The 12,726-nt window shown below is 38.9% G+C and overlaps 1 protein-coding gene across 12 annotated transcripts in view; it reads left to right on the top strand.

Moving 5' to 3' along the window:
- The window catches only part of MAP7 (microtubule associated protein 7), a 108,053-nt gene that overhangs the window by 52,921 nt on the left and 42,406 nt on the right, over positions 1-12,726 (top strand). For 11 of the 12 annotated variants that reach the window (XM_017737221.1, XM_017737220.1, XM_017737214.1 and 8 more), the window contains exons 2-3: positions 6,305-6,373; positions 11,070-11,147. In XM_017737221.1, the coding sequence (XP_017592710.1) occupies positions 6,305-6,373; positions 11,070-11,147 (147 nt within the window). Of the gene's footprint in view, positions 1-4,192; positions 4,266-6,304; positions 6,374-11,069; positions 11,148-12,726 lie in introns of those variants that run through there. The other variant, XM_017737215.1, reaches the window with a different exon arrangement.

The following is a 12,726-nucleotide window of genomic DNA, read 5'->3' as shown; positions in this document are numbered from 1 at the left end:
TCCATCTTCAAGCCTCTCAGCAGGGTCATATTGTAGCATGTGTTAGTTGAAGCTGAGAATTTGCTTCCTATCTTGTTTTGAAGGACTTGACTTTGGTAATGGTTATGTTTGCAGGCATGGGAGTTTACAAAAGCAAAGCCAGTGTTGGTGGCAGTACAATTTTGGTTCACTCAAAGCACTGTTTTATAATAATTTTCTGAAAAAGCATATCAGGCCCTGAACAAGATTAGGACTCCAGTGTACTTATACTGTGACAGCAAGGAGTAGCATTGACCAAGTGTTCAGCTCAGACACAGATGGCAGAAGCAGCAGCATAAGAAATTTGGTCTGTCCAGTGTCCAGTACAGTGCAGCAGCACCAGGAAACATTGTCTCCAACTGTGCTGGAACAAGTTTCCAGGCCAAAACTCACCCGAGCTCTTCTTGAGGGGAAGTTTCAGAGTCATTATTGACAAGTGGATTTTGAAAACTAGCCTCTAACAAGTGAGTTTTTAAATTGGATTATTTACAACTTATTTTCCCCAACACTTCTAAAGAAGAGAGCAGATCAGAATTTTGTCCTGACTTACTCTGAAGGTTTTAATATTAAACATCCAGATGCTTGTTTTTTACTTTTTTATCTATCAGCTGCACTGCATGCATCTTGGTAATTTTTGGCCAGCCATAGAACTTTGAGACCTCTTTATCTCTGGAAAGATTACTTTCCTTTGTTCCCAAGCTTACAATTTTAAAATGCAAGTAAAAGGTAAGTATGGGGTACAAGTATTTAATGAACGCATTACTTAACTCTAAAACAATAAATTGCACTAAAATATTACTTAGTATACTGTTTGTCTAAATATATATAGTCACTATTGGTAACACAAAGAATATGAAATGCTAAAAACTTGCAAAATATATTTTTACTGTAAATATGAAGAGTAGTTTTTACGTGTCTTATTCATAAACTATGGATGTAAGAAGAGGCAAAAGTCACAAGCAGTGGAAAAGCTTTAACTTGTGTTGAACTCTGGTTTTCCTTGTATTCAGCCCCTGGATCATGGCTCATGGGAATTTGCTTGTAGGATAAACAATCCAGTTTTGCCATTAAAGAGACTCTTTAGTCTTAAAGTTCACTGATGTTGCTTTAGAACAGAACAGCCAGTTGCTGAAGGCTCAGATGCTTACGGTGAGTCAGGTACTCAGGACTTCGGTCTTAATGTGTTTCTGAATTTAGGCTAATAAACTTTGTCAGCTCTGACCTATATCTGCACTTTGAACACACTCCACCCAGCACAGCAATACCTCTGACTTGACTGACATGCTATCTAGCCACTGTTCCCAGTGGCTAGATAAAACTGCCTAGGCTAGAAAAACTGCCTAGACTAGACCCACTTCTTTATTATTACTTCTACAAACTTAGAATACTCTGTTCTCTGCTTAATTCTGAGTAGTTCAAACTATGCATTTTTTAGATTGTGCATGTCAGGCGTGACATGCTGTATAAAATAAGCAAATGAACTTAAGAGTGGGGCTTTTGTTTGGGTTTGGTTTTTTTTTTTTTTTTTTTTTGAGCAGTGTTCATAAGGAAGTAATTGGAGGTAGCAGGATTGGATGCTAAAGAGTAAAGAATATATCAGTATCAGTTCCCAGTTAGCTCTGTTCTAAATTTCCCAGTTTAATGCTGAATTTCCTCAGCTATGTATTGGCAGCACTTTTTTACTGAGGCATGAGTTTGTTCCAGCTGTCATTTCTGATGTCTTCCCTATCTCTCAACACACACCCCCAGCACTCTTTGGCAGCTAAAAAAAGTAGCTGTTCAGTCATACCAGGGGGATTAGATGACAAGTGGCAGGTACAGAATAGCTAGATCTTTTTTCTTTTTTCCCTGTAATCCCTCCTCCTCTGATTTAGCTATTTCTTTTTTCTTGTGGCTGCTTCTCAGTATTTCTCTCTCACCTGCAGAATTAGAGCAGGAAACTGGAGGGTGGTCTCTCCCCTTTGGTGCTCAGAGCACCCTTTACCCAGAGGTGTGCCTGTGCTGTCAGGCACACATGGCTCTCTGCAGGCCTGGGGCTCTCCTGTGCTTGTGCTCTCATCCACAGCTGTGCAGCCCTTGTACAGCTCCCCTTTCCAGACCCGTGCTAGGATGCAGTTCTGGGGGGGCTGCTGTGCACATCCTGACCTTGACACAGGTCTGAGCAGCACCTCTTGCTGGTGGTCCCCAAGTGCCCCTTCATACTGTGTTTAATCTCTTGAGGATTACACTTCGGGGGGTAGAGACCTTCTGGAAATAGAACTGTGTCTGTCTTATGGCTGATTCCCTTCTTCAATGGAACAGAGCTTAAGCATCTTCTTTCCAGCTCCTCAGCCTTGCTGTGGTGCCTTTGGTTTGCCATTCACCTCACTGGGAATAGCTGGTTCACATCGTGCAAACATGTGCTTGATGTGCCACAGTCTGAAAAACAAGTGTTTGTATTCTGCACAGCTCTTGTGTTTTTTAAAAAGCCTGTCAAAATGCCAGTGTGATGCTTCCCATCTCAGTGTTTGGCAATCAGTGCTTTTTCCAGGGTCTGGGTGAATGTTCTTTCTGCTTTCCAGCACACCCTTCCAGGGGATATAATTCTCAACTAAGTTTTTCCCCTTGAATGTATTATCTTGTCTCTCAGGCCAGTCTTCTTTGTCCAGAGCTTACCTGCCATGTAAAGAAGCACTAAAAGCTTACAGTTTTCCTCCTTTCTCAGTGTTTTCTATGGGAATTTTCATCAGCTTTGAATCTTTTTAATATAGAATTTCTCTTTGCACTTGTTTTGCTCCCCACTGCTAGCAATTCCTACTTCTGCTCACACAGGCCTCCTTTGGATAATCTGGATATAATGGGTTTTGTTACTTCAAGAGGAACACCTTAGACAGTAAGGTTATTAAAGGCATTTTTGTCTGACAGATACTGATCATGGAACAGCTCTTTTGAAGTAGTTCTGATTATTAGAAAGTGTTTTTTTCCCCTTTTAGGACATAAACTTTGGTACAGGTACTTGGTACAGAGATTGTTAACTGCTGTAGGAATTGACTATAATTATAATGGCAGTATGAGACATGGGGTGAGCTGACATCCTACATGAAATTGCTTGTCAGTCCTTCTAGAGCTTGTATTTATCCTGGTAATAGAAATATTGATTAAACCTGTCTGATTGTGAACACAGACATATCGTAACTGATCAAAGATTTCTAAAATAGATTTCATTTCCATTACAAAACTGCTCTTTTAGGAGTAATCTGCCAGTTTTTTACTTGTCTTGGTATGTACCAAATTCTATCCTGCAACTGGTTTTACTTGAAAGCTCAGCATTTACAAATGCATATTATTCAGTAACAATATATATATCTTTTCTTGCCTCCCCCCTCCGCCCCTTTCCTCTCTTTTCACACAGAGAAACTGAGGCACAACTTTCTGTTCCATGCTGTGCCATATAGTAATGGTAGAGCTGAGAGAGAGGAGCTGTGCTTCACAGAAAATTATCCTTCTCTAACACTTCTTTATGCAACTTTTATTCCCTTATGTAAAGGTAGTGGTTCAAGATAAGCAGCAGAGCAAGTATTAGGTAGTTAAATTATAACTCTTCTAGCATCTGTTAGGTATTGAAACTGGTGTTGTCAATATTTAGGTGTGGATTTTAGATGTTTAGTTGTCTGGTTAATCTGTTTGTATCTTAGAGCAATAGGTATTTTATGTGGGAGCACACCTACACTGGTTACTAAATACTTGTGCCAATTCTTGTTTGATATCCAGCATCGTTAAAATTCATGGTGTGCCATCTGTTCTTTTCATCACTTGTCATATGAGTGGCCATATGAATGTGTATTCAAACTGTGTCACAAAATATTCCAAGGAAATGTTAGACAAGGAAATATGGGAAAAAAATATTACTTCGTGTAATAGGCTTTTTTGCAAGTGTATTTTCTGGATGGCATTTAAACCACTGTTCTGAAGTTAATGGAGTGTTGCATAATCCCATGGCACAATGCTTGAAGAAAATAATGCCCATATACAGTATGAAAGATGCAAAGAAATTTGTGTTGACACTCTTAGAACACCAGTGTACTCACTAACTCTTAGAAATAGTATTTTTTCTATTTTATGACAGTTTCCTCTTCTGTGTGATGCCCTAGGCCAGGCTGATGGGAACTGTGATGTAGTCCCACTGAATTACATTCTGAGAGTGTTCTAAATGGTTTATACATGCAGGATAAAATCTTGTTTTACTACTGCCATACCTTCAAGGGGAGGTAAGATATAAAAAGTTTAGAATCACAGAAGTGTTAAAGTTGGAAAAAGACCTCTAAAATCAAGTCCAGCTGTTAACATAACACTGCCATGTTCACCACTAAACCATGGCCCCAGCTGCCACATCCTCAAATTTTTGAACACTTCCAGAGATGGTGATTCCAGCACTTCCCTGGGCAGCCTGTTCCAATGGCTGACTACTCTTTTGGGGAGAAATTTTTCCTAATATCCAGTCTAAAGCTCCCCTGGCACCTTGAGGCCATTTCCTCTCATGGTGTTGCTTGTTGTTCTGGGAGAAGAGGCTGACCCCCACCTGACTGCACCCTCCTTTCAGGGAGTTGTACGGGGCGATATGGTTCCCCCAAGCCTCCCTTTCTCCAGGCTAAACACCCCCAGCTCCCTCACCTGCTTCTCATAGCACTTGTGCTCCAGACCCTGCACCAACTCTGTTGGCCTTCTCTGGACTTGCTCCAGCACCAGGTATGGATTTTGATAATGGTAGAGCCTGCCAAGCCTGGTGGTGCAAGTGTTCAGTGGTGCTCAAATTACCTTCCAAAAATCAATCCATCTACCCACAGGTCAAACTAATCTTTTGTAAGAGGCCTTTAAAATGGTAAATACTAAAATCTTGTGTTGGGCTGCCTTTACGGTGTTACAGTTCTTATTGTCATTTGGAATCAGTATTTGTTAAGTTCAACAGTGGTTATTTCTGTTTATTGCAAGAGACTCAATACAGATGACAGGGAGAGGAGTGTCTGACAATTATTTAAGATTTCACACATTTTTATTGTGAGATGATGTTATTTTTGAACACTGCTCTTGGCAAAACATTGCTCTTGAACACTAAACATTTGAAAACACTGTTTTTCTATTTCCCTCACCCACCTTCTCCCTGCAAAAAAGCTACAGTACATGTAACATATGGGTTCTTCCTACCACCTTTCACCCCCTAAATTAATCCTGAAACTTGCTTGTGGAAGGAGGTAAGCAAGGAAACAAAGACTTCTGTGAGGGCATGAAGGGAATGAACTCACTGAGGTACTGAGTGTATATTGGTAAAGCTGACATGCATAAGAAATTGCTTGGAGCCTTCCGAAGAAAACTTGTTTTAATTATGTTTTCTGAAGTGGGTCTAATACAGTAATGCCTGTTTAGCTTTTAAATCTGGAGTAATCAGGGTTTTTTCCAACTTTCATTTCTAGTGATATTTTTGTTCAAGTGAATTGGTGTCTTTCCTCCCCTAAGCTTTATTTATAACTTTTTATCCTTGCTTGCAAATACTTTCAAGCTGTTTGTGGAAGGCTTCTTAGAATTCCTACAGTCTGCCTTGAGGCTGTTCCCAGATTGGTGTGTTCAGGACTCAAACTCTCCTATAGTGGAACTGCTGGATACAAAGATGAGTAATAAGATGAAAAAATCATGGCATCTAATTTCTTGGCTTGTTTTTTGATTAGAGACAGATGCTGAACCAAGGACATGGTTGTGATTTGAATAATAGTAATGAATCACCTGGGGTTTTTTCTTTATAAAGGGTTGTTGAAAGGGCATTCAGAGCTCCAGAATTACATCTTGTTCTAGGCTGGTAGGGCCTGATCAAACGTCTATTGCAAATAATGGGAATATCTCCTCCGTTAGATTTCATTCAGGTCATTAACAGTCCTCTCTTCAGTCCTGCATTATGGGAGCGTTAGAAATTTGTAAAGAAGTTTTTTACCAGTATCTTGTACCATACCTTTAGAAACCTGGGATCTGCAAGTCATCTTATACATCTTATTAAAACATGTTGTTAAAATGCAATCTTCTTGTGACTCTTTCTTCAGCTTGAATCGGGAACTTGTGTTGTGGCTTCAATGCCTTCTGTGTAGCCTTTGGGGTTTTTTTTCCTATATAAATGATGTAGAATGGCATTAAGGTGATCGCATCTTCGAACAGTGTGATTTTAAAGGGAATCCAGCAATATTTAAGTTTCATTATAATAAGGTGAGTGACCTATTATTAAGTAAAATCATTGATTAATATCTTCTTTTCTTCCTTATTTTAGCAACTGAAGGTTCTGAAACACAAGATAAGAAAGTCACTTCAGGACAAAGCAACACTGGAACTAAACCAGGTACACCATTCCACATGGTCCCTGTTTCAAGGTTGTTTGCCTCAATGGTGTGTGGAAAACAGCTGTTGTCACAGAAACATCTAAAGTTTGTTGCTTTTGTACCTCACTTAGTGTTTCAGTCAAAACTGGTATCAGTGACTGTTCATGTTTGGATAGGCTGGAATCTGTGATTGTTTGCAATGAAGCAAAACTGGAAAAATCTACTTATATTTTAGAATAGTTTAGGAATGAGGGTTGGGAAGTGAGAAAAGACAACAGAAGCCACTGTATTTGCATTTGTGCATGAATGAGAATTATGTGCTGTAGGCAAAGATTTGGAGCTTTATATAAATGTGCTTCTGTTCAGGCGTTTCTTCACTTACCACAAAGCATGCCATATTCTGTAATGGGCTCTATGCAGTGGGCAAATGTTTCTCATTACTTCACCATACCTCACGGGTACATTGTGTGGATTTAATTCATGTTTGCTTACACAGTTGAAAGTGTATGTACTAAAAAGCTTAATGTAGTCCTTGGTGTCATGGGTCTGTTCCACATGCATGCTTAGACCAAGATCCAGAAGATGACTTAGATATCTGAATTCTGCTTGTGTTGCATTTCAGGTACCCAAGATTAAATTATGCAGTTAAAAATGATTTTGCTTAGATGCCTGAGAAAGCAGAGGTGCTTGTGTTGCTGAGGACTAGGCACGCTGTAACATTCCCCTTTCAAGTCCTTGACAGCTTGGCAGCTCAGTGACTGTTTTGTACTGACGGACTCTTCTCTATCCCCAAACTGGGTACTTTTGGCCTATGTCCCCGGAGGGAAGGAATCCCAGTGCTGTCTGTGTTCAGATCACACCTCACATGCTCTGCCAGCCATGCTGGGTCCTGCACAAAGCACAGGATTCATGGCTGCTCTCAGTCAGATAGGCAGTGGGAAAAAGAGGAGAAAATAAAGATAACATTACCTCCTTCCACAGCAAAACCAGAGCTCTTCATGTTGGACAGTGTTCAATGCTCACTTTATTCTGCAATAGTTTAATCCAGTTTTCATTTCTCAGGAGGGGGTCCTAACTGTTCCAATTTTCCCTTCATCTATGCTGGGGTGTAGAAAGGAATCCAAAATTCTTGGGGCTGGAGCGAGGGAAGGCAGAGTGTAGCTGACAGTATGAGCCACAAAAACTGGCCATATGTACAAAGTGTATAAGAAAATTTTTAATTTAGGAACTTAATTGCTACAAATATCAACTGTGCTTAAGAGTTTATTGAGTATCAGTTCTACAGAAGATTTGTAAAACTTGTTTCTTCCTTTTGTTGATATCATTAGGGACAAAAACCTACTGATGTTTCAGTGCTGAATTTCTGCAAAATAAATACTGTTCACAGCTTCTAAGCTTTTCAAAATTAACTATTAACTTATTAAAATTATTTTGAACTCGCAGTAAGTGTTCTAAATATATGGACATATACTGTTTTCATATGTAATTTAGAGGCTTAATTTCCAGCAGCAGGCACAAAATTAATTTCTCCTTTATAGAACTATGGGTTATTTATTTTCCAAACACCCCTATCATACAAATGCTTAATCCCATGCCTGCTACATAAGTGAAGGGAAATAGGTGGTTGAGTGTGAGTTCCCACATATTGCAGCATAACCAGACTGCAACTTCCAAAGCAGCATGTGGGTCTTCCCGGAGTGTTGTCTGTTAGGCTTTGCATATGCCCAGTTGGTAATTATTTCTCTAAAAAATGATAAATTCTTGCAGGATTTGTTGCAGCTGACATGTTTCCCATCTCCTTTCGCAGTAACTTAAATCTTATGGCTTGATGACGGATATGAACAAGAGAGAGTACAAAGTACTTTGTGTGTTTGTCCTGGTATTCCTACTGAATAAGAAATGCTAATCCCCCAGGTATTTGCCTGGTGGGTTTTTAATGAGTAGAGACATGAAAAATAAAATGGGGAGCAGTCCCAATGAACTCTTTTGTTTTGCCACAGTTTGAAACTATTGATGCTGTGCACTGGGGGTGCCAGCAGAACATCTGGATTCAGAATGCAAATGTTGGAGGTTGGGCTTGTAGCCAAACTATGAAGGATCATTTTCAAGGCTTAGTGGAGACATTTTAAGTATCAGTGTAAGACTTGCACCCATAATATGTGCTCCAGCATGTAGCAGAGCAAATGCAATGATGGTCTGCTACAAAGGTGTTACCCTCATCTTTGTACTAATATTGATTTAGCTCTTTGTGATCCCAAATGTATGCAAAATCGCTTGTTACTGAAGACACACTTACACTCTGCATAGCCTGCAACTTAATGTGAATTCTTTAGGATTGTTCTAACATCCTGGGGTATTGGGAGAGGGGCTCTTCTTGTGTGAACACACTCAGGTGTGTGATATGGAAAGATAATTGGATCTCTTCGAACAGACTGGCAGAGGGCAACTTTAAAAATTTATTTTATTCCTTCCTTTGCTTATAATTAGGAATCCTTAAGGGAGACCTTTTCAGTTTGCCTGTCCATGTAACCCTCCTGCCTCTTTGAAGAATTGTTGCCTCTCCCCGGTAGGGATATCTCTCTTCTCAAGAAAGGGAAAAAAAAAACCCCACTGGAAGGATATTCTGAAAGAAGCAGGTTTCTACATTTTTCCCCAGTGCCTCATCATTTTCTGTCAACTCAATGTTACATTGACTTTGCTGACAGCCCTTGAAGGGAATCCTCATTTTCCAGGGGAAATGTGCATTATTCCACAAGCACTAATTACTCATGCTACAGAAATTCATGTTTTGTGAATCTTGTGTGCTGTCACAAGAGAGAAGGAATATTATTACCCCTTTGACCTGTGTCTGCGTGCTAAAGGGACTGTGTGTGAGGCAGCACACTGCTGAACATCAGCCAAATGCACCATGCGGTGGACAAATCTCTGCCACGGCCTGGCTGAGCAGTGTCATAAATGGCAGCACCATGAGCTAGTCAACCAACATTAAAGATTTGACCTGTAACTGGGTGATGGATTACCTTTGTCTTTGCTGGTGACCTGTTCACTTGCTGCACCTTTCATTGGGGCTTTCGTGTTTGAAGGTTCTCCCTGCCAACTGTGCGATGGGCTTTCTCCTTGCGGCTGTTACTTTGCATCGCTGTTAACACTCTTAATTGGGGCTCTAGTCTGACAGTTGTTGAGATAATAGTTTTTCACTGATTGGAGTTCAAGAGTAATTAAACTGTAGATAGCTGTTAGTGAACTGGTTCACCCAAGAAATCCTGTCATGCTTATGCAGAAACTTCTGTTAGGGGATGAAATGCACATTATTGATTTTTTTTAAAATCTAATTCAAATAACTCTTCAAAATTAGTCTAGCACAGCCTCACTTTTGTGAATATCTTTAACCTCAGTTTTGTGACACATTGTATTGTTTGCTAATAACTTCTTTTCGTAGGTATGCAGCCTATACACAAGTGGGCTGACTCTGCATGTTTTTACAAGTTGCTTACATGTAAATTCACAGTGAATAGTGAAAAGACTCTGTTGTCTTGTGCACTTTAATGGTGACAGTATTCTAGGTAATTCTTTATCTTAAAATACTTTAAAACTGAGTTTCCCTCAATACTAAAATTAACCAGACCATTTATTTAGATCCAGAAATCTTTTTTATTTTTCTGTGGGTTTTTTGTTTATTGTGTTCTTATGCAAAGCAGACTTTTTCAGTGCTACTGAAAAAAGCATAAAATTAAGAGCTTTCCAGGTTTAACAGAACAGGCTGAGTAGGAAATTAGTTTTGGCAGCATGCTGAGATGAATTGCTAACTTGGATTTTGTTCCCTTTGTCTGGAACAGCTCCATTGCTGAGACTGGAAGTCGGATGCTAGCTGTTCAGCACTTTGTTGTCTTCCAGAATCATCACTGAGCAAGTGATGTTTTTCCAACCAAACCTGAATGTTTAAAGTCAAGCCTGGGCTCTGACAGAGATTTTTCATATTGTCTTAGTCAAACTGCTGTGATCCAAGCGGCCAGTTGCAGACAGTTGTGAACTACTCATGTAGCTAAATTTCAATCTACAAGATCAGTTAAAGCTATCATCTTACTCGACTGGTATTATACCAGTCCATGCATGTGATGCCCTCACTGCCTTTAATATATTTTCCAGAGTTTTTAACACATGTGCACACAAACATCTTTTGAGATCAATGTCATGCTGTTTCCAGAGGCTCGGCCAGAACTACTTTAGAACTACTCAGCCAGATCAGTGTTTTGCTTGGGTGCTGAGGTTCTTGTGTCATGAAATAGGGATTCTTGGTTGTCCTGAGGCATTATCAAGGGAAAGACGATGCTTTATTATAGTAGATTTTCCTGTGGATCCGTTTCTGAGAGACAGGAATAATAAACAGTATTTTTTCAGAATGCTCTCTAGCAGCCCAGTTGTTTTAGGCTTGGAAACAAAACAAAGCTTCTTCCTGGGTTTTCACGAGTGGTAGTCTGGCTGGGTATTCACAGTTACACCTTAGTCTATTCTTTGGAAGTATTGTACATCTTAAAAAATACGAGTGCATTCTAATTATCAGTTTTCTGGGGTTTTTTAATAAGATGGATTTCTGAAAATATGTTCTATTTTAGCAGAATAAATAGAGTTGTTTGACAGCCATTTTCCTAAAATTTTGGGTTTGGTAGTACTTGATTTTCTGCTATGTGCCTAATACTTCTCTTCCTCCATTTGTAGATCATCCAACAGTACTAAGGGTTGATGACAGGCAGCGGCTTGCCAGAGAACGAAGAGAAGAACGAGAAAAACAGCTAGGTAAGGCCTGCTCTGATTTTTGTTTGTTTTTAATGGACTATCATGTGCATGCAGTGTTATGGCCAGTTTACTTTTAGGGGCATTCAGCAAAATGATAGTGCTAGATATGCAATAGTGTCATTTTAGATACACTACTATATCTTTAAAGTAGATCTTTTAGTTCATCAGTACTATATTTCTCACCCTTTTTATGAATGTGAATGAAAAGTAGGTTTAATTATGAAATCATGCAAGGGAGCTTCACTGATGTAAATGGAATTTTGAAGTTGTAGAATATTTTACCAATTAAGATTAGACTACTTAAAATGTTGAATACCATGAAATAGAATTGCAGAATTTGTTGCCAATGTATGGTTTGAATTTTTTAGTGTAAACTTGGGGTACTTTTTTCAGGTCAAACCTTTAGTAGGTGTCAAATAGATGTGCTCAATATCTTATGTCACCTGTGCCTGAATATGTATAACACAGTTCAAGCGAATAGTGAGGGCTACTTAACAAGTGACTACTGACGGGCAGTATACTGAATATGGTGGTGAGAGAATTAAGAATTATGTCAAGCCATAGTGGTGGCTTTCTGAACAACATTTATATGTTTGGTTGCCACAAAGTTCTGTGGTAATTGGGAGATTGGGAAATACAAGTATTTCCTCTTTTTTTATATGTTTACTCTGATTTCTTTCAATGCTGAATTGTTCTTAGGACTTGAGAAACAGAAGTTCTTTATTTCCTATTTCTAACTTCTGGAAGTTTATTGAACTATATTATAACTCCAGACAGTTATGCTGCTTTTTCTAACCTGAAGAGCCATGATTAATTGTCATCTAGGTCTTGATAGCATTTATATCCTCCCTTCTTTCCAGCACCTTATAACATTGCAGTAGCCATGCACTAGGATTGTTTTGAAGGGGAAAAGGAAAGTTTTGGTTTTGTCTTGCTCAAGGGGTAACATGACAGGATGTTTGCAAATCCCTGAAAAGCTGCTTCTCGAGTTGAGGTTAATGGTATGTGTAGGCTTGGTTTCTTCAGGTTTCAGAGCAAATGGATGTTACTGGCCCATTTTAATTCATTTTTCTTAGATGTTGGTTCCATGTCTTGAATTTGTTTTTTTCTCAGGTTTGATCCTTGTGTAATAACAATGCTTTACTCAAATGTAGAGAAAGATGCTTTCCTTGAATTTAACTCAACTTTGATTTAGCTATTGATAAATGAGTATTTGTTACCAGAAGGACATGACTTCTGTTGAGAAATGTGTCATTTTGTGTGACATGTTTTAAAAGCAACATAAAAGCAACATCAGGAGTTTTTATAACTTGACATGGAATCCTTCATTTCCAAGTGGGAGAGTTCTGCATGTCCCTATGATGTATGGGTGTATTGTGTGTTCTTGCATGAAGAATTATTTTGAACTAACAAGAAAATTGAAAGTCGCATTGTACTTTCATCTGTATATTTGTCTGCTATGATTTAGGAGCTGTTTCTCGAGATTTGTGTTCCAGTACAGCAAAGCAATGATTTTTACAATGGCATGCAAATTTATTTTATTTTATTTTATTTTATTTTATTTTATTTTATTTTATTT

The sequence above is a fragment of the Corvus brachyrhynchos genome, unplaced genomic scaffold (assembly GCF_000691975.1).
Source record: "Corvus brachyrhynchos isolate BGI_N302 unplaced genomic scaffold, ASM69197v1 scaffold6, whole genome shotgun sequence".
NCBI lineage: Eukaryota > Metazoa > Chordata > Aves > Passeriformes > Corvidae > Corvus > Corvus brachyrhynchos.
This window is presented reverse-complemented; position numbering and strand designations above follow the sequence as displayed.